A 21,475-nucleotide genomic window follows, 5' to 3' on the forward strand; every position below is an offset into this window, starting at 1 on the left:
AATATCTCAGCACCTCTAGTAGAACTTAAACTTGTTAACAAAACTAAAATTTGGCTTAAAATTTGTATCCTTTAATAACCACAAGAACCATTATTACAACATGCAAACCTACTCATAACTTTACAAATTCTGAGACTCATATCTTGAAATAATATAGTTTAAAAAATATCATCTGGTGACATGTCAGTTACCATCATACCTACAAAAGATGTTATCCTAATATCATCTTAACCAAAAACAGATTATCAAATTTAAACTCCAAAATCTTAATACCTGATGCCATGAATGTTTGACACGTCTACCTGTGGATTCACTACAATGGTTTCACTAGCATTGAGGTCATTAAGTCGCTCCTGAAGTTCTGTAGGTTCTCCTACTTCTAAAGATAAGGTGGCTTCATGTAGATGATCATCCGATCCAGCAGGGAATCTGGTGAAATCTGATGTTTCATCCTCAGGCACAGACACTACGTCCATCTGGGTATTATCTTCCATAGACTGGGTCATGTCACAAGAAACCTGAGATACCCAATTTAATTTTTTTGGTGTTTGAACTGGTGTTATCAATGGTGTTGAAGACTTCAAATTGTTGTGGCACTCCACTTCTCTATAAATAGCAATCTCAGTTTTAGTAACTAAAGGAAGAGAATGCTTTAAACAAGATGATTAAGAAATAACAAAAAAACACTTAAAGTTAACTTTTGAATCAAGCATATCATTTTACAGTTTATGAAGCTAGGGTAAGGTTAACACAGAAGCTGATATAAATGTATCTACAATGCCAAAGATGAAAGAATATCAGTCATTACAGTACGTAAAATTAGAATTTCAGCAATGGCATCTGGCTAACTTAACTCATTAAACCTGAGCAAAAGCTACCAGCATCTGGCCAAAAATCATGGTTTACCCATCAGATAGTGAAACTTCTGATAACATCTGCATCTCTTTGTCTGAAAAGTAACTAAAACCATGTCACTATCACCAGACAGACCAGAAATGTTAAAAAGGTATGGTGATAATTATCAGGACATGAAAATATTTCCAGAAGAATGCTCAAAAAATTATAGGTTTAAAAGTTTATCCTTATAACAATTGAAAATAGTTACAAAAACTAAATATATAAAACATATTTTGTGAAATAAACATACGTAAATTGAAAACCAAAATAGCACATCCTGTCATTCATTTAAACCCTAAGGAGATGTATCATTGCAAAAAAAATGGATTGATACATCATAGAACTGATTAAGTTTTATCCATTTGAAATAAAACAAACATGGTACAATTTTAAATTACCTCTGTAGACTCTTAACTTGTAACATAAGATGGTCATTTTCCTCATTTAATCTCTTCACTAGCTCCCTGAGTTTCTCATGCTTTTCCTCCTGAAGACAAAACTCATTTTTTTGAAAGATTTTCAGACAAACATTTAATTCAACCACTGCTTATAATTTAGTTTAAGTTTTTAAATTGCTTTCATTTAAAATTTCTCTTTTATTATCAACATTATTGCATAATCTTAGGTTCAAGTTCAACACATAAATATATAAAAAATACTTTTCAATAAAAATAAAGACTACATGTAACATACATCTATAACTATTAAAATAAATTAATGACTAATTCATCAACTTATTATTTTGCTATTTTTGAATGACTTGGTGACTGTTTTTTAAAAATTTTAAAATTCTCCAAATCAATTTCCCACCTGAATAATCTTTAATTCACACTGTTTTATTAAGCCCGGAAATTCAACTACTGACAAAACCAACAATTCACAAATCAACCATGAAAGTATTCTTTAACAGTAAAAAAAAAAAAAAAGAATATCATAATGACCACACACACACACACAAAGTAGAAAATCAAAGATGTGTATATCATGTTTGACTCTTCGTTGTTCAATACGGTTACTTGTTGTCAGTTTTTGAATCTTTACATACATTTTTGTATAGTTTCTCACTGTAATTGTTTATGCTGTTTTGGTATCTTATCCTTACCAATGTCAGGTTACAACTATTACAGAATCTAACTACAATTTCACAATCTCTATTCAATCTACTATACCTTTTTTTATTTAATAGTAACTCAATAGACAAAAATTTCCTATCTTTAACATTAAATTTTCTATTTTGTGCAATTTGTTTCTAACTCACTTATAAAACAAAATCTTTTTTTAAAAAAACAATGAGTATGTCTGATTTTACTAGGGCTTGAAATATTTAAAACATTGAAAAGTTGGTGCTAAACTAAATGTTACACTTATTAAATAAAATGTACTTCTGATATAAAGAATAAGAAATTAAGACTTTTTTCTACATTGCTATCACAATCAATAAATGTTTGATCAATACTAGGATACATGACTAAAAGAGATAATTAATTTTTACCTAACCATAACATTAAATTTAATTACATTTGTAGTATAATGTGATTTTCTCGCATTCAATAGCAACACAGCATTCCATATCATGAATACATATTCACAAAATCTAGTTATAAATTTATGAAGCTGAAAGTCTAAATAAATTTTTTATTTATGATCCAAAATTACAAAGAAATTCATTTGTGGAAGCTCAGCCTATGATACTTAAGTGGTATATTTAAGTTAGATTTACATCCAGTGCTTATAGACAAATTTCATATAGTGACTTCTTATATCTTATCTTAGAATACCAAACTCTAAATGAGATCAAACATTTTCTGAAGCATAGTGTGAGAGTTATAATTTGCTTATACTGAAAATGTATTTCCAATAGGTACTAACCTCTTGTCACATAAATAGCTATTCCCATTTAGTGATACCCTCCATATGCAAAATTTTTTGTATGCCACGAACATTGAGCTCCCACATACTCCATGATCAGCATGGTTTAACTGCATCTCATGAGGTGACCCTCCAGCAAGAGGAGTGCAACATACTCTTCTGATACACGTGACTCTCTCTGTTTGATTCTACCAAATTATCACTTCAAGTTTTGACACAAAAAGGAAGCACTGGTTTTCAGTGGTGGGGAAGAGTGAGAGGAGGTAATTATCTATCAGACATACATTTTCAGCATAGGAAAATTACAACTTCTGATAAGGTATATTACCTCCACTCACATAAATAGCTAGAAACTCGTACTCAATATATGGAGAGACTGGAAAGAGGGAAAGAAAGAAGCATCCTTCAAAAGCATCCAAAGAATACCCTAAAAGGGAAGATCCTTGTAGTAGAGGATCATATGTATGATACCACACCACTTCTGTACTAAGTATACTGTCCAGTGTGGAAAGAGATGACAGACATAGGCAGTAAAAGGGAGGAGCACATCCAAAAGGGAGAGAACAATGGTTGGATTATGATCTGAACCACCCAATATCTGAATCTCAATCCCAAAGATGACAGTAATGTAAATGAGAGAAAAGAGAGTGTGCCCCAAGATGTAGAGTGGCTAGGACACAATGGACTATGTACAGCAAGACAATTGCATTCAAAACTCAGTCACTAGGAACCATCATCCATGTGGGGCTACAAAAAAGAATTATAGTGGTGGCAAGTCAGTTGCCTTCTGAATTTCAGCCATTTAGTGGAGGGTAGGAAAGAGATTCATACCATCTTCACCTTAAGTTCAGGATTCCAGAGGGAGATATCATATCAACTGATCTGTGAGAAGGACACGTGAAGTAAAGTTATAAAATGTTTGATTAATCCACGGACTTAACATCTGGATGATCAGAATAATAAAGATGTGCCTCCCTGTATTGTAAAATATCCCATTCAAAACCAATCAGACAGAAAGCACCCCTAGTGGTGTAACATCATTGGTATATGAAAATATTTGAAAGATAGCACAAGAGGAAGAACATTTTCAATGGTGGATCATCAACCATGACCTACAACATGGCAGTAGTGAGCATGAGTATAACTAAGTGAAGGAACAGAGAAACCTGTAATACATGTGTGAGAACTTATGTTGACTGGTTCAGCTTTGAATCCAAAACCCAGTCACTGGGAACTGACATCCATGTGAGGCTAGGAAGGAACCCCAATAAAATGGGTGAACTGCAATTCTGACAGTTCATTCCAAAGCTATTACATCCCTTTGGATAGACCTGTTTAGTGATGGAACATCAGACTGGAGAAAAGTTCATCATCTACACCACCAGAACACCACCAACTTGCTCTCAACTGAATTGTTTTATCATTATTTGTATTGCATATGACTATCACATTCAGGAGGATGCCCCAATGGCTTGGAAATGGAAAGTGGTAAGAACTCTCATACTCCAATAATAGAAATAAAAGGGATGAAAAACAGCAGTGGAGAGTCCAAAAGAATGTTAACATTGGAGAAAGTGCAATGGGAAACCTAGTTTTAAAAACAGACAACTCCTAATTTACTCAATCTAATAAATAGCAGAAATGAGTAACTATCCCTTTTTGCTTTATACATGAAATCCATGGGGTAGTACAGTTTATTAATTAAAAAACCCTTACCTTACAAGAAGTAGGTAAATATATGTTACTGAAATCAAAGAACTATAAATAATAATATCAATACCAAAATTATTCATAAAGCAAAAACAGTTTATCTGTCCAAAGTCAGCAGACTGTATTTCAAGTATGCAGATCCCTAAACCTGAAGCCCAACAAAGGTCACTTCATACAACAATTAATCTCCCAGTCCATTAAAGCTGATAATTACTCAGTAGAGTACAGCCACCTGGAGCCTAGATAATGGCAGTAGAAAGTAAATAACCTTTATGAAGTGGAAATGTAAATTTGATGAAAGCCAAAAAAAAATTTTTTATATTGAAAAACAATAAAGATAAGTTATTGTTTACAACTAGTAAAGTAGGAAAAATTATCTCCACTTCAGATGAAATGTCAAAAAAACAAGAGAGGAAAATAGCACAAACAAAAACATCTTGATGATAGCACTGCCCCACAAGAAGTGATCATGGGGTATGTGGGAGCTCATTATTTGCAGCATACGAAAAAATTCTGTGTATAGAAGGCAGCACTGAATGAGAACAGCTATTTATCTGAGTGAAGGCAATGTGCCTTATTAAAAAGTTGTTTTCATTAAAAATTATTTGGTGCTGATAGAAAGTTTATCGGATCTTTATTAAATAATTGATGGTACTGATCTTATATGAATAGTTCAAGTTTAAGATGGTTACAATGTGCATTGTTTCAGTCTTCAAAAAAACTACAGCTTACTATGAGTACAATGTAGTGAAATATGCACCACATAAGGCCTTACTTTATTTAGGTTGATATGTAATTGAAGTTAAATAAATGTATCAAATAAATACAAATACAGTCAACTGAAACACACCAAAGTTTACCTGTAACACACAAAAATTCTACACTTCAGATGACTTGTAACAAAATGTAAAGCTTTAAACTTACTAGCTCAATCTCTGGAAAATGCTTTTCTTCAGTTTCTTTTAAGTCTGCAGTTTCTGTCTGAATCCCACTGCTACAAGTATTTCTTCCTAACCCACTGTATTTACAATAGTTTTTGTACAAAGATAGAAGTTCTGGAGGTTTTGGAATGTTCAGTCCAACATCATCCCAATCTTCAAAATCCTAAACAAAATATGTATAGTTGCTTCACAACAGATGTGTGACCACACTAATACTTCTGTTATTTCTGATATTAATATTAACAATGATCTTTAAACATTGAACAATTTTTGGAAGTTATTATATAGTAACAAGCTTCCACTGTATCCTATTAGAATGACCCACAGACTTGTTACAAAGTGATGGTTTAATGAAAACTGTAGAGCAATTTAAACAATATGCTCTCTAAGTTTTCTGGGTAGAGTACAACAACTTATCTAAAATTCATATTCCCAAAAATTAGATATGAAAAGTCCATCCAAACACAATTATGCCCCTTATTTTAATTTAGTTACCTTAATTAAACAGAACTATGACTATTGCATAAATCATTGAACTCTAACCAGTGTCAAATTGCTGAATTAAAAACATCTAGATTTACATGGATTTTCAAACAGATAAAATACTTTATATATCATCCAATATATTATTAATCTATTGCATAAGTAACTTAAAGTTTCTTTACATAATTTCACAAGAAAAAAAATCACAAACAATATCTAAGAAGGTCAAAGCATTGTTCTCTGTTTTATTAGTAAAAGTATTAATGCCCATAGCAGCCATCCTGAGATACAATATCTAACCAAACCAATGAAAAATTAAAACAAAAAGACATGAAATAACATGCATCAGGTAAACTTGAAATAGAATAATCTGAAATATGTTTGTTTTTTTTTTAAATTTTGTGCAAAGGTACACAAGGGCTTTATTTGCTAGCCATCCCTAATTTTGCAGTGTAAGACTAAAGGGAAGGCAGCTAGTCATCACCAACCACTGCCAACTCATGAGCTACTCTTTTACTAACAAATAGTGGGATTGATTGTCACAACTAAATGCCCCCACAACTAAAAGGACAAGCATGTTTGATGTGACAGAGATTCGAACCCACAACCATCAGATTACAAGTCAAACACCTTAACCCACCTGGCCATGAATCTGAAATATACTTGCATTACAAAATGAAACAATAACTTCATAAAACTAATGTGAAGAAGAACAAAAAACTATTGTATAAATTTGCTAGTAATATTATCCAGTCCATGACAGCAAAACTAGAAATATAGCTAAGTCATTGTATCCTGCTACCAACAGATCAAATACTGAACATTAAAATGTTTGATATAACTTAAAAAAAACAATACATTAAATAAGATTATTGCCAATGATATCAGTTTATTTTTATTTTCATACTTAATAGCAAATATCCTCAGTAATGACAAAATAGATAATTTAGAAATTTTTGGTTGTTGATAAGTTAAGACAACAATGCATAGTAAGCCTAATTTATCTCTCACCAATAACAAAAATGAAGTATATAGCCTTTTTAGTTAGTTTGTAAATTTACTGTAATTTTTATTCTATAGCATCATCTTGCTTTATAAGTTTGAAGATCATTAAAATAGGTCTTTTTCTTTGATGTTAAGGAGGAAAAAAAACATCCAACCAAATTATTGGTTTCAGGCATGTCCTTGTCAGGCCACAGAAATATCCAATGAAAGGAAAAAATATCTTGTAAAAATATTTTTATTAAATTAAGAATTTGTACAGGTGTTAGAATAGATGAAAAGTGTTGTTTCATTCTTAATTCACTGTCAAATAAGTGAGCTTCATAGCTTTTAGTTGAAATGATGAAGGCAGATTACAAAAATTCACTATATGTAGGCCTACACACTTCTAATGATTCAAAGGCATTTTGCACAGAATTTGCTGGTCCATGGGGTACAAAAGGTTGAGAATCACTGACATAAAGAACAGTCTTTAATAAAACTTTGCTCTTTTAGAAATTCAGTTTTTACTTTTCTACTATCTAGTTCTAATTGAATTGTTTTTCCTAATTTATTGCAAATCCCAGTTTTAAATAACAGCAACCTAATTGGCCAGTTAAAAGGGTTCATTATATGAAGTGTCAATCATGTACCTCAGCACTGGTAGTCTTGAATTTCACGTACACTAGTAAAGTATGTTCACATTGTGGGTGAATAAATTAGTTCAGATATAGTTTATAATTCTACTTTATCAAACCAACTTATGAATATTTTTCTCTCATTATAATATATCTTTTAAATATTATTAAGTGCTTTGCTTTCTGTTTTTGTCTATTCTTACAAGTTCTACAAAACAAAATATTCCACCAAGCATAATCTAGTATTTATGCATAAATCTAAAATATAACCAATATATAATTAATTCTCAAAAAGTGTTCTCAAAGGTTTATTCAATGTAATAAAACAGATATGTTAATATGGAAGTAAAAAAATCTTTTTCATATCAAGAATTCCATGAACAGTTTTATATCCACTATAAAACATCAAATAGTAAGTTAGACTTTGTCAAGTGTCAAGCTCATCATCAGATTTTGTTAAGATTCAAACACTCAGGCAGTTCTGAAAAAAAAACTATACAAATAATCCAGTTATTTAAATGTTTCGTAGAATATTAACTGTTGAAAAATGCACAGCTATAAGTTGCCATAACAAACACAATCCACACTTAGAATTTTTACATGTGTAAAAATAATGGAAATTGTTAAAAATTTATAGCCGTAAAATAGTTACATTATTTCTTACTGGGTTCTGTAAAAATGAAAATGAATATTTACTTAGAAACTCGGAAGAAAATTTTCAGTTTATAAAATGCCATAGAACTCTGTAGGTGAAAACACACAAATTTTGTTTGCTTGAATGTTGGATTTCACACAAAGCTACTCAAGGACTACAGTTCCTGTGCTAACTACTTCCAATTTGGATGTGGTAGGCTAGAGGGAAAGCAGCTAGTCAACACCATGCACCACCAACACTAAGATTATTCTTGTCAGACCAAAAAAATGGAATTTGACTGTCACTCTTATAATCCTTCCCACAGTTCCACTTGCAGAGTGCAATTTTTATATCTATTTTGTTTGGCAGTAGCAAGATGTGAACACAGTAATTTATTATTCTTATCAATATACTTTCTCCTGTAATAAAAGTAATAATGTAATACAACCAGCACTTTAAATCTATTACATAATTAAAACACAGTTACCTGATCTTCATTCTCATCTGAAAATGTTATTGATGTTAGCTTGTAGCTATTCTTCATTAAATATTCATTAACTAGAAAGTTCAGGGCTCTCTTCTCATGAGGTTTCACAGGCTCATCTGTTACTGGAAATTCTCCATTTCCTTCTGGAGTATTAGGATCTGATTCTTGAAACAAAATAAATCAAACTGTCAATGAAGCATCAATATTACTCTTTTGAATTTGAAGATTCCAATTTCAGAATGAGAGAAATAAAAACTTATTTTTGTAACTGAATGTTATAAAATTAATTTCAAAGAACACATCACTGAAAATTTCTATAATAATACAACTTTACCTTTACCCTCTAGATCAGTTGGATTCAATTCTTCCAAACAAACACCTCTCAACTCACTGTTAAATTAACTTATTTGTGATTATATTCTTAGTACAAGAAAATGAATCTAATATCAATACCAGTATCCTGATTAGTCTGATTTTTTCTTACTTATTCCAGTCTTTTATATCCCACTCAACTGTCCTTAGAAATCAGTGATGTCGAGAAAACCCACTTGTATCATCATCGTAAACCTGACGATGACCAAAGAAGGTTGAAACGTTGTTCGCTCTTCTATGTAAAATATTTTCTTAACCCAAATGAGCCATTTTTGCATATATATTTGTCCTTAGAAATATGTTTGTCTCCTGATACCCTCCACCTCTGTCTTTGTGCCTTCTATCCTGATACTGTATATAAGCACCTCATTCAGACAATATTGTTACTTTTTCAAGACTGACCGAATCTGTAGTCTCTAACAATGTATTTTAGTGGAGGAGAAACGATGGAAAAATGTCAGTAGAGGCAAGTATTACCTAAAACACATCTTCAATTAAGGAAAATGTTAACTTCTAAAACATACCACATCTCACTTTGATAACTAGAATCCCATTCTAATAAGGTGGAGGGACTAGTAAGGGCATTATCTGTACAGAAAGTATCAGAATACATCATGTGAAAACAAGTGGTACCAGAGTGGGAAAACCTCACCACATCCAGAACAGGCATACTCTTCACTCTGAATTTAGTTCTTGAATCAAAGGTGGAACTGTGCATGAGCAGTCATCATTACAGATCAGTTACAACCAGACAGCTAAGGTTCCACTACTTGGGTTGGAATTAAGGGATTTTGGTTCCTATATCTCACATTGGTGGCTTAGGCAACCAGACAGCAACGTTACATATAGACATACTTTCAATTGTATCTGAACTATCAGAATGGGAACAAGAAATTAAGCAATACTGAACCAGACAAACATTCTCTCCTATAAGAAGGAGCCCAAAAAGCACCATCCCAGGTTCAGAATGACAGAATCATATATGCCTTACTCAACCAAAGAAACAAAACTCATCTGATGTAACTGTCAATCTGGTGCAATCTACAGGAGGTAACAAGGGGATGGAATAAATCATATTTCATACCCTAGATAACATACGAAGAGGAGAGAAGGTTGAGAACAGTAATTCTGTTCTGTCCAGATGAAAAGCAGCTTTTGCCAGTAGTTGGGTGATCCAATAAAAGGCCAACCCACTAAGTACAGTTGCAAAATGAGAGGCAATCCAACTGAACCTTGTGATGAAACATTTATTCCATTGCAAGAATCTATATGGATTGAGACAATGGACCTGCTATTGTAGGCATTATCTGTGCAATATGACAAGCAAGAAGGGTGATAAGATAAAAATTAATCCCAAGAAAGATGATGTCAATTTGAGAATAAGGAGCCCAAGACCCCATGCCTCCTTGGTGAGAAACATAATACACCACTGGAGAACAGTCAGAGTGAAGCTCGACAATTTACCCCTTAAGAATTCCAGACTGTGAAACCTTACTTCTTGAAGACCTATAAGGATGAAGACACTGTGCATTGTCCATGCATACTCTGAAAGACTCGAATGTTGGTATATGCATCCTATTCCTAAAACAAGGAGGCATTTGTAAAGAGAATGGAACTCTAGATGTTCACTGATGTAAGTAGAAATTATCACAAGATAAATATCAACTGCGCAGTTGAGTAATGAAGCTACATTTTCCCCAAAATGAAGCACAGTATAAAAACATCAGTCAAGACTATGTTTCAAAAAAAAAAATTACTAACACTAAAATGATGTAAAATATACAACAATGTGTTTAACATTAACCTAATGATAAGAAGTAACAATAATGAAAGTCTCACACCTGTTGCAACTGTTAAGTTTGCTCTAAGTCCCTTGATGGTCTCTTTAGCTTTACGAAGTTCAAACTCCAGAACTAAAGAGAAGAAAAATAATAAATTGTCAGCGTTTATCTATAACTGTTACTAAAATTTTATATCCCATATACTTCCAATAACAAGAGAAATTATTACCTAATTGCCAGAAATACATATTTAAAACCTACAACCTATAACATTTTTCACCAACAGTTAAATAACCTGTCACTGTAACATACATGCTGTCAATACATAGCAACTTGAATTTCAAATGTATATGCTGGCAATAACACCTGTCTACAAGTTTACACACTTCTGTTATTTTCCCTGAACTTATTGAACTAGATAAAATAACAGGTAAATTGATGCAGAAATTTCCAGTTCACATTACAATAAGATGAGGTGTTACTCATTTCTTTTATCTTTGTTGTACCTACCAAACTGAGGGAAATGATGAAAGAAGGATAAAATACACCTCAAGTCTAAATATGTGTTCCATGATGAATAATGTTCACTTAGAAACTTCAGTGATAACTTTAGCACATCAAGAATGATGGATATTTAAAATCAAGTAATAAAAATTAATTAAAAAATTATCTGAGATTCAATTGTTAAAATTATAGAAGAAATTACAATATCTCCAAATTAATTTTCAGAAGAAAACAATGCACTTCATTATACATTTTTTAAAGATCTATTTTAATACATAAAATTGTATAAATGTAATTTTCTTTTGCTTCAAGGCACATGTTCTTTACGTACTTTGTTAAAATGAATAATAACTAAAAAGGTACAACAGAGTTCCATAATATCTTCTTACTTGCAACTCTTTCATCAACTTGTCTTTCTCCATCATCAGAATAACGTGCAAAGTCTAAGGAGTCAAAAGTCTGCACACTCGAAGTTCTTGCTAATAAAAACAATGATGCATTTATGTCAAAATTATTGAAATTACCCAAAGTAAAAAGTAAAGAATGTATGAACTACAACATGGTTCTCAAACCAGATGTAAAGTAGTTTGAACATTCATGTCTTATTCCAAATATAAAATAAAATACAACAAAAAATTTAAAGCAATTTATACAATTGGCCTCGTGGATCAAAATTGAGTCTCAATGTTATCACACTAACAGTAAATTTAATTTACATATGAGTAATTATTTTTTCAAAGTAGATACTAATACTATTATGTAACTACCACTCCATTTATAACAAGAATCACAAAAGAAATAATTATATTTTAAAATTCTATACAATATACAATAAAACCATGCAGCAATTTTCACTTCATGTTATTGTGTATTAATATAAAGAGGGATGTCATCTTTTCTGCATTTACTCGGCTAAAAGGAGAACAACTATGATAATATTTGTGGTCATTATAACACAAATCTTAAAAATCGCAAAATACAAAAATACAAAAGTTAATTTTTCTTCTTTATAAAGGAATATAGTTATTTATAAAGTTCTTTAAATATATTTTAATCTATTTCTAAATAATTACTCACACAGATGTGATTTTTCTTTCTTAACACTGTCTTTTAAGACATCTATTTTGCCAGCTACATAAAAACATGTTAAAACTTATTAGGTAATAAAGATTTAATATTTTTAAAATAGTTTATTATTAACAAATGTAAGGGCTTCAATATTCAGAATTTCAGTATTACTGATTAATAAGTTATGTTGAATACAAAGTATAGTGCCACAGTGAAACCTACATTTCAAATAGTAAGGAGACACTTCCAATTTTTTCTCTGTACTTCTGAGAATGCAAATCCAAGTGCATCATTTCAATTTTGAAACTCACTACCTTTTCAAAACTAAAAACTCTTGCATTATGACCATCCACACGTTACATATAGTCAGAGAAATAAATGAATTGTAAATTTCAAATTATTTGTTATACCCTAAAAACAGATACAAGCCTATTTACACAAATATGTGACATGATACTGTTAGATTTATTAACCAAACACAATTCTTTACCTTTGTAATTTTAACTATCTCGAAAAAACTAATTTCATGGAGAAAAATTCTCTAATTATACTTACAAGATACAATGTAATGCCTGTCTGTGGTAAATAGACATAAATAAGTTCAGGGATCCAACCATAAAACTATATACAATTTAAAAGAAACAAGTGTAGTGCCACTCCATAGTTTGTGAAATGTGCAATACAATATTTCCTTTATGGTCCTAAAGTGATCACATACACAACCATCCTGTGCTTTATCACATAATTGATAATTGCATGCACTTCATTTCCATATACAGACATCATTCAACTGAAGGTAACCTGATTAACTAAAGGAAGTTTACTATTACATTAACTTGAAAACTTGTTTTTTGAACCAGAAGATCCTAAATTATCCTCATGCAGCATTACAGTTATACATATGATATAATGAGTAACCAATAATAAAAAAGTATAACTGAAAACTTTTGTGTACCTGGGGATATCAGTTATCCTCATGAAACTTTGTAGTCATGTGTATTATATTTCATGTATCTGATACTAAAGTATAAACAAAAACTTGTTTGTTATTGGATACACAGAGTATAATGCATGTGGTCACATTAAACTGATATCATCAGGTACAACAACTCACAATCAAGGTAACACAAAAAACTAGTGGGTGAATGAATGTAATCAGTTATCAAAAACAACCTTCTATATACAATTGTTTTGAATGCATATGTTATTCTCTAAGGTATATGAAGTTGTTTTGTTGTAGATTTTGTTAATCATTATAATAAATTAACATTTTTATATAGACAAATTCAAAATACTATGTAAATTTTCAAAACACAATTTCGATCATTCTTATACAATAACAGCAAGTTTACATGAATGCAAGTTTTAATACTTTTATATATTCTCATCAGTTCAATGATTGTTTGTAAGAAATACATACACTGTTTACTTAATAATGAAAGTTTCAGCTCCCTCAAACACATCACAACAGAAAACTACATTTGGAGGTGGCGATGTTTGTCAATCTCTGAATTAAAAAAACATTCCACAATTCTAATTTTGATGTAGTATCTTGTAATTATGATTAAATTTTAGTCAGTTTTATGAACTAAATTCTTCTAGTGTAAAAACATCGTGCTATTTGTTTTAGAATTTTTAATATCTTTTTTTGTCTTCTGTAGGTCATGTTAAGTTCAACCAATCTAACACTAATGTATCCATCCTTTAGTATTTTTATATTATTGAGGCTACAAGCTTGTTCCTTATAATTATTATATCTGACAATGTCAAGTTAACTTGATGAAACATTGTAGTCATACATATTATTCCCTATATATCTGATAATATAGAAGTTTGCAATATGGGTAACCTGAAGTTTCATGGCATGATGTCAATAACCTGTCACTAAAGCAATCTTTCAAAGGGATTCCACCATCCAGTAATTCATGTTCTGTACTTGTAATAAATAGAAAGGTTACAGGTTTGAGATTTGCTCACACTTTGTTTTCATATCTTTTGACAACAAACTCTTATCCCAATTTCTCTAGACTACCCCATTGTAAAATGGGCACCATCTATTGGCTGTAATTTAATCTGTGATGGACTGACATCCTGTCCAAGTGAAATATGTCACCATCTCATTTGCTTGTGCCACTGGAATTGGAAATAAGTAAAAATTTCTGTGTGCTAAGTGTGTGATAAATTTAACATTAATATAACAGCAATATTTCTGAAAGGATGAACATGTTTTTACACTATAACTTTAAAATATGATTTTAAACATTTTTTTTATTAATATGTACTTATTCAGTTTATAAGGAATATTTTGTATATAATTTGTTTCACTTGGTCAACTTTTATTTTGTAGAAAACATCAATATGTTATGCAAAATAAATATTCAACTACTGTAATTTAGTAGCATACTGTCATTTTATGTAAACCATCTTATTCAATAATGTCTGTTTCATGTAATATCACTGTTTAATGTGCACTGACACAATGAAAATAATTTGCTATCTTAGTATGAATTACGTTACGTTGGTGTACATTTAATATGCTATCATAATTATTTGCACATCAATATGATGTGTGTGTGTGTGTATATTTACCACATGATACCTATGATTAACATTACATTGAAGCATGATAATTTCAAGTTAGATTTAATAATTAGTAAAAACGGCTATAACTTCTTGTCTTTCACAACAATAATACAACTATGGATATAAACTATAGTACACCATTGACATTCTTAACCACTTGTTATCTACAACGTTCTCATGTAAGGTAGTTTTTTGTTTGCAGTTAAGCATACAGTTAAACGATGGAATATCTGTGCTGTACCCACTATAACTATCGAAACTCTATTTTGGCGTTGTAACTCATAAATACAAACCTTCAGACTTACCACTTAATGGCACTATGCCTCCTTAAGTAGTGCAGAGATAAGGCTTAACATTAAAATATAACTAAATTCGTCATTTGTGTAACCACTGTCACACAAGATAAAAAAAATTATAATAAAATTAATAATGCTATAGTTGATACTAACGTAAAACTGGCGATGTTTCAGAGTTGACTTGCAATTGTTTTTCAAAATTTCCTGGGTTAGAAAAATAATCACGCAACCTTGGTAATTCTCGTCCACTTTCCAATAATTCTGTATGAAGTTCAAGTGCTGTTAGTATAAAATTATCTTTCAATAATTTTGCAGCTAGCTTGTCTAAACTTATTCCAGCATTTTCAGATGGTTCACCACTTTCCTCCGATGAACGAACTTCAGGTGGTTCCGATACAATTTCAACAGACGAATCACTATTGGCTTTGTTTATGTAATCTTCCAGAGGACCAGAACTTCCATCTTCGGCCATGTTTAAACTTAGATTATCATTAAAATACAACAAATAAAAATAAAAAATTATCAAAACTATTTAGCTTTAAATTCAAGCAAGAAATTATAAGTTCAACGTTACATCCCCATTCCTCCTTCATAATATATTTTTCAGCTTTATTCACTCCCAGCTACAACTAAAAACATTTTATCCCTCTCGTGGCAATGAATTTTTTTTGTTGTTTTAAGCTAAGTATTTTAATACTATATATCGCTTACTACAAAGTTCTCGAGTTTAAACTAAATAAAAGTTTTTGATAACGGATATTCCATAATTCAGTTAAGTAGATTTTGAAAATGATATTCTTTTTTCTATCATCTAAGAATTTTTTATAATTGTGGAAAAATAAATATTTTATACAGATCAAATTATTATTTCTTTTACCTCATAATCTTTGAAGAATCCTTTGGAAGGTCCACATCTCTCATATATTTGGGTCCAGCATGGCCAAGCGTATTAAGGCGATCGACTCGTAATCTGAGGATCATGGGTTCGAATCCCGATCGCACCAAACATGCTCGCCCTCCCAGCTGTGGGGGTGTTATAATGTATCAGTCAATCCCACTATTCGTTGGTAAAAGAGTAGTCCAAAAGTTGGCGGTGGGTGATGATGACTAGCTGCCCTCCCTCTAGTCTTACATTGCTAAATCAGGGACGGCTAGCGCAGATAGCCCTCGAGTAGCTTTGCGCGAAATTCAAAAACAAACACAAACTCACATATTATTAAATTCACCTTGTGTGAGACGCTGAGATTCACCAGACATTCTAGATTTAAAACAATCTGTATCATGATTTCTACTGTCATCAGATCCAGAATCATATGAAACTGCATCAAGAGTATCTGATAAAATAGATATATCAGGTCTTGTAGAAGATTAAAGGTTCGGATAAAAAAATTCCTTTTTATTTCGAGTTCTTACACGTTACATGATCAAAAGCAGCAGCTATCTCCGTGGTCTCTAGGCTCATACCAGAGCATTGGAATTCCGAAAGGCAAAGATTTTTTCTTACGTTTAGTATATTGTCCTCACTCTTCGATAGAAACAATGCAAATTTTGTATGGAGTCCATGATTTATCTCAGTCTCCAAGTTTTATTTCAAAATACGCGTAATACAATTCTTTAACAAATTCTGTGATGGTTTGCTTTTGTTTCTTTACAACAAATTCACACAACTTATTGTTGTCAAATCGACGAATAAATAATGTTGAAAATAAAAATAATGTCCAATTACCCGCACAAACAAATATTATCTCGTACAAATACATCATGAGACCTGTTAATCGTTTGTATGCTAGAGGTATGTTTCTCATGGGTTCTAGAATGACCAACAAGATTCGCACGTCACGATTGATCTATAAAATACATATCTATAGCCAGTGATTGTTAATATGTCAAGCATAACTAAACGTGATCTTATTTTAACGAAAATGATTCGCTTATGTAAAAATACATATGACGTTTCACTGAGAAATTTGTATATGATGGAGAGAAATGGATATCCTTTTCGGGTACAATAAATTATTGTAGAACATGTAAAAAATTTCAAGACAATAAAACTATTTTAGGCCTGTGTTATTAATTTTAACTTTGATTAAAGATATTTAGCAATTATTCTGGCATAAGTTATTACATAATCGTATTTTAAATGAACCCGGATGTTAACTGTTATTTATTATGGATTACTTTAAAGTGGAATATAATTAACAGTAGTCAATAGAGTAACAAATGAACATCCCTTTCTGGGACAACTAAGTATACGAACTTACAACACTAAAATCAGGGAGTTTATTCCCCTTAGTGGACAAAGCAGATAGTCCGAAGTGGCTTCGCTAGAAGAAAAGTAAATGAACATTTTTTTTTTCAGACAAACTTGTGAATGTTTTATCTCTATTTGGTGACTGTGTGTTTTTTTTTAGAGCAAAGCCACATCAGGCTACCTGCTTCATCCATCGAGAGGAGCCGAACGCCTGATTTTAACGTTGTTAATCCGTAAACTTACCGCTGTTCCAGCGAAGAACTACTAGGTGAGAGCATCGTTAAGGAATCAAAAATTGCCTAAAGGACAATGTAAATTAACGTGCCCCCTTCCCTTTTATCTTTTGTTATTAAACCCCTCATGATGACTTCATTGATGCTAATTGCAGACATTGCTTTGTGGATGGAAGGCAATAATTGATTCATTTAAGTAATTATGTATTTAAAATCAATGTCATAAGTCTATAAAAAAGTGAAAATCTGCTTTATTTCAAAGCGTCTTCATCTCCTTTCATGAATAAAAACTAAAACGTAATATTCCATGCACACCCCGAAATAGTTTTAGTTACCATACCAAAAATTATGGTAATAAAGCTAGCAAACTCTGGGAAACGAAAAGCAAAAGTATGCCCTCTTTTAGGATTTTTGTTCCTATACTCTAGTATAAATCGTAAAACAATATATCTAATGTATATCAATGAGCAGTATCCATTTACCATACAAAAATTACGATAATCGATCTAGGAAACCAAAATTTACATACAATAGAGTGGTTTTGATTATTGATTATTTGGAATTAAGCACAAAGCTACACAATGAGCTGACTATCTGTGCTCTGGCCACTATGTGTATCGAAACCCTGTTTGAACGGTGTGACTCCGCTGACATACCACAGATGTTACTAAGGGATTGTAGAGGGGTGAAAAATTGACATGTTTGCTAAGTTAAGAATACAAGTATACAGAAATAAATAAACAAGTATTTCTCTATTTTCTAACATCTGGCATTTACCTATGTAATGGTCAAACATTCCAAAATAACACTTCAACCTCAAAGGTTTCGTGCATTCACGCTAAGCTACTTAAGAGTTGTCTGCGCTATCCTTCTTTAATTTTGAACTTTCAGACTAAGGTAAGAACAAATAGTCAACCCAAACGAGCCGTTTTTACATATATATTTCTCTACAAGTGGGTTTTCTTGACATCACTGAGTAGTCGTTTTCAACTTTTGGTGTACTTCTGTTTGGAAAAATAATAGAACTTGACCATTAACCAAGTGCGGAACCCAACTCTTTTTCAGTAACAGGACACGAACACAGGGGCCAGCAGTTCCACCACACAGTACAATAACCAATAGGACAAGTTCCATCTTAACTGTAACATCCTATCTAAAACATTTTCCACAGTGCATCTAAAGAAAAAAATACAGTACTTACTTCAGTCTTTCACCAGTCATTTTAAAAATCCAGTTTTTTGTTTTATAGGTCATTATTGTTGTAAGATGTTTTAATTTAGATTATTACCAGAGTATGTATGACGTTAAGATCAAACAAAAAAAATCTATAAAAGTAGTTATAAAATGCCTGCAATGTTTGTGAACGTTAGTGATCAAAATACTTTGTAAAATATCTAGAAGTAAGGATACATTATACATAAGAGAATTAATGAAGCATTCAGTCAGTTTTTAGTTCGCCCAGCGATTGAAAAGTCAGCACAGTATTCAGATCAGGTTTAGCTGTCATGTATATTTAGTTACTCGATCAATTAGCTGTAAAATTATATAAACGTTAGTCGTAGAACTATAAGTGAGTAAACGACTTTGAAAGTGAAAACTTATACACATCGCAGGTAATTGAAACCCAGATTTCAGCGATATTTTAGCTCATAAATTTACTATTGAGCCAAAATACTGGAAATGTATTAATAAATCAATATATATGCATATATTATTGTTGTTATTAAAATATATTGAAAGTAAGTATAATACAAAGTTAATTTTCTCCTCACTGGCACACCGCTAGAAATCGGGGCCTGGCATGGCCAAGCGTGTTAAGGCGTGCGACTCGTAATCTGAGGGTCGCGGGTTCGCATCCCGGTCGCGCCAAATATGCTCGCCCTTTCAGCCGTGGGGGCGTGATAATGTGAAGTGAAAGTAATGTGAATGTAAAGTGAACTATTCGTTGGTAAAAGAGTAGCCCAAGAGTTGGCGGTGGGTGGTGATGACTATCTGCCTTCCCTCTAGTCTTACACTGCTAAATTAGGGACTGCTAGCACAGATAGCCTTCGAATCGCTTTGTGCGAAATTCAAAAACAAACAAAGCTAGAAATCGGGTTCAGATACCCATGGTGGGCAGAACACAGATAGTCCAGTGTGTAGCAGTTCCATTTTATAGAAGAAAGCTTATGCTTCTTTAACATAAATAGTTTCTCTAATAACCAAATAACCTCGATTGTGTGCCTAAAATGTTAGGCCCTCTAGTGGCACAGCGATATGTCTATAGACTTATAATACTAGAGACTGGGTTTCAATACTCGTGATTGACATAACATATTATGAAGCTTTGTACTCAACTACGAACTTTACTGGTAGGAACCCACTTTAAATGGATTTTGCCAGCACGTTATAAAAGGCATTTGGCAGCTGTTGCTGAAAACCCAGTTGACATTTTGTTTATTGACTTTGTCTCTTTTGCAATCTAATTCGGTACCTTTCATAACCATACTTCAGGAGAAGTTGTACAATCATTTTGCGAAATGACACGTTCACCATTCTATAAGTTATATGCTGTTAAGTAGAATTTCAACATTTTTTAACTGAATAAAGACAAAATGTAGTTTTCTGATTTCAAGCATATTATATAGATATATATTCTATATTAATTATAGAGCAATTAAATGTATATTTCTTCTTCCTTTTTTACTCTATGGTAGATCATGCCTATTCTGTCAGAGAATACTGCAGTAATATACGTCATCCGGATTGAAAAGGGTTAACGGCTGTGATGTATAATATTCTCTGCTGACAGAGTTGACACTGTGTAAATGTAATAGCAAAATAATGCTATGAAGGAACAAAGGTCACAAACGTTACCGCATTATGAATAAAGATTACATTAAAAAATGTTTTCAGCATTTCTTGAAGAATTCACCTCTCTCCATCGACTCAACGGTGAGGCTGAAGGCTAAAATCAATAAAAACTCGGGTTTCGATACCAGTGGTGGATACAGCACAGATTCTTCATTTTGTGTAGTTTCGTGCTTAACAATAACAAAATAAATAAACACTTATTATTGACTAGTTTTAGGTTAATTACTGACTACAGACAAAAAATAAATTATGCTATTGTTTTGCAAGTAAATTAACTTTTTGCGTTAGTTCGAAGTTGCCTGTATGTTATTTAAATTATAGAATATTTTTAGTAAAGAAAATAAGCAACATTGTAATTTAGTTATTTTTATACACAGATTTTTTTCAATCTATTGATTTTTTTTGTATGAAGTTTAAAGCATAAGATGTAGTGGGTTAATTTTTGTTATTCATCTTTAACTTTCTTTTGTGTAACTGTTTATTTCAGGTGCAACAAATTTACTGTTATATATCTATTTTAATATATATATTTGTTTCATCTTAATGCATGTGACGTATATTATCTGTTATCTAAATTTGTAGAAGATTCTCGAGCGTAAGAATCAATAATGTATGATGTATGTAAAATACTAGTTTTTGTCATTATTGTTGCCAACTGAAATTTCTACAACCTCGTCTAGGAATTCATAAATCCACTCGTCAAGAAGCAGATATAGAAATAATATTATTGGTCGGCTACAGTCAGTATACAATAAGCCTCGAAAGCTATAATTATGATTAACGCTTATTAATAGGAAAACTACAGATATTTGACCAGGAACGTTTATATATTTCGAACATTGTAAAGCCGTTTAATTACAGAGAATTAACTTCGGACATTAGTATTTCTACGAA

General features: G+C 31.7%; 1 protein-coding gene across 2 annotated transcripts in view; it reads right to left on the reverse strand.

The window, feature by feature from the left end:
* Nucleotides 1-15,903, reverse strand: part of LOC143236880 (RAB11-binding protein RELCH homolog) — an 83,134-nt gene extending 67,231 nt beyond the window's left edge. For both annotated transcript variants that reach the window (XM_076475531.1, XM_076475529.1), the window contains exons 1-7: nt 15,398-15,903; nt 11,687-11,776; nt 10,854-10,925; nt 8,641-8,804; nt 5,401-5,580; nt 1,296-1,384; nt 274-606 (exon numbers count right to left, since the gene is read on the reverse strand). In XM_076475531.1, coding sequence (XP_076331646.1) covers nt 274-606; nt 1,296-1,384; nt 5,401-5,580; nt 8,641-8,804; nt 10,854-10,925; nt 11,687-11,776; nt 15,398-15,716 — 1,247 coding nt within the window. In that variant the 5' untranslated portion in view covers nt 15,717-15,903. The remainder of the gene's footprint in view (nt 1-273; nt 607-1,295; nt 1,385-5,400; nt 5,581-8,640; nt 8,805-10,853; nt 10,926-11,686; nt 11,777-15,397) is intronic.
* Nucleotides 15,904-21,475: the final 5,572 nt, after the last annotated feature.

Source organism: Tachypleus tridentatus, chromosome 13 (genome assembly GCF_004210375.1).
Source record: "Tachypleus tridentatus isolate NWPU-2018 chromosome 13, ASM421037v1, whole genome shotgun sequence".
Lineage (NCBI taxonomy): Eukaryota > Metazoa > Arthropoda > Merostomata > Xiphosura > Limulidae > Tachypleus > Tachypleus tridentatus.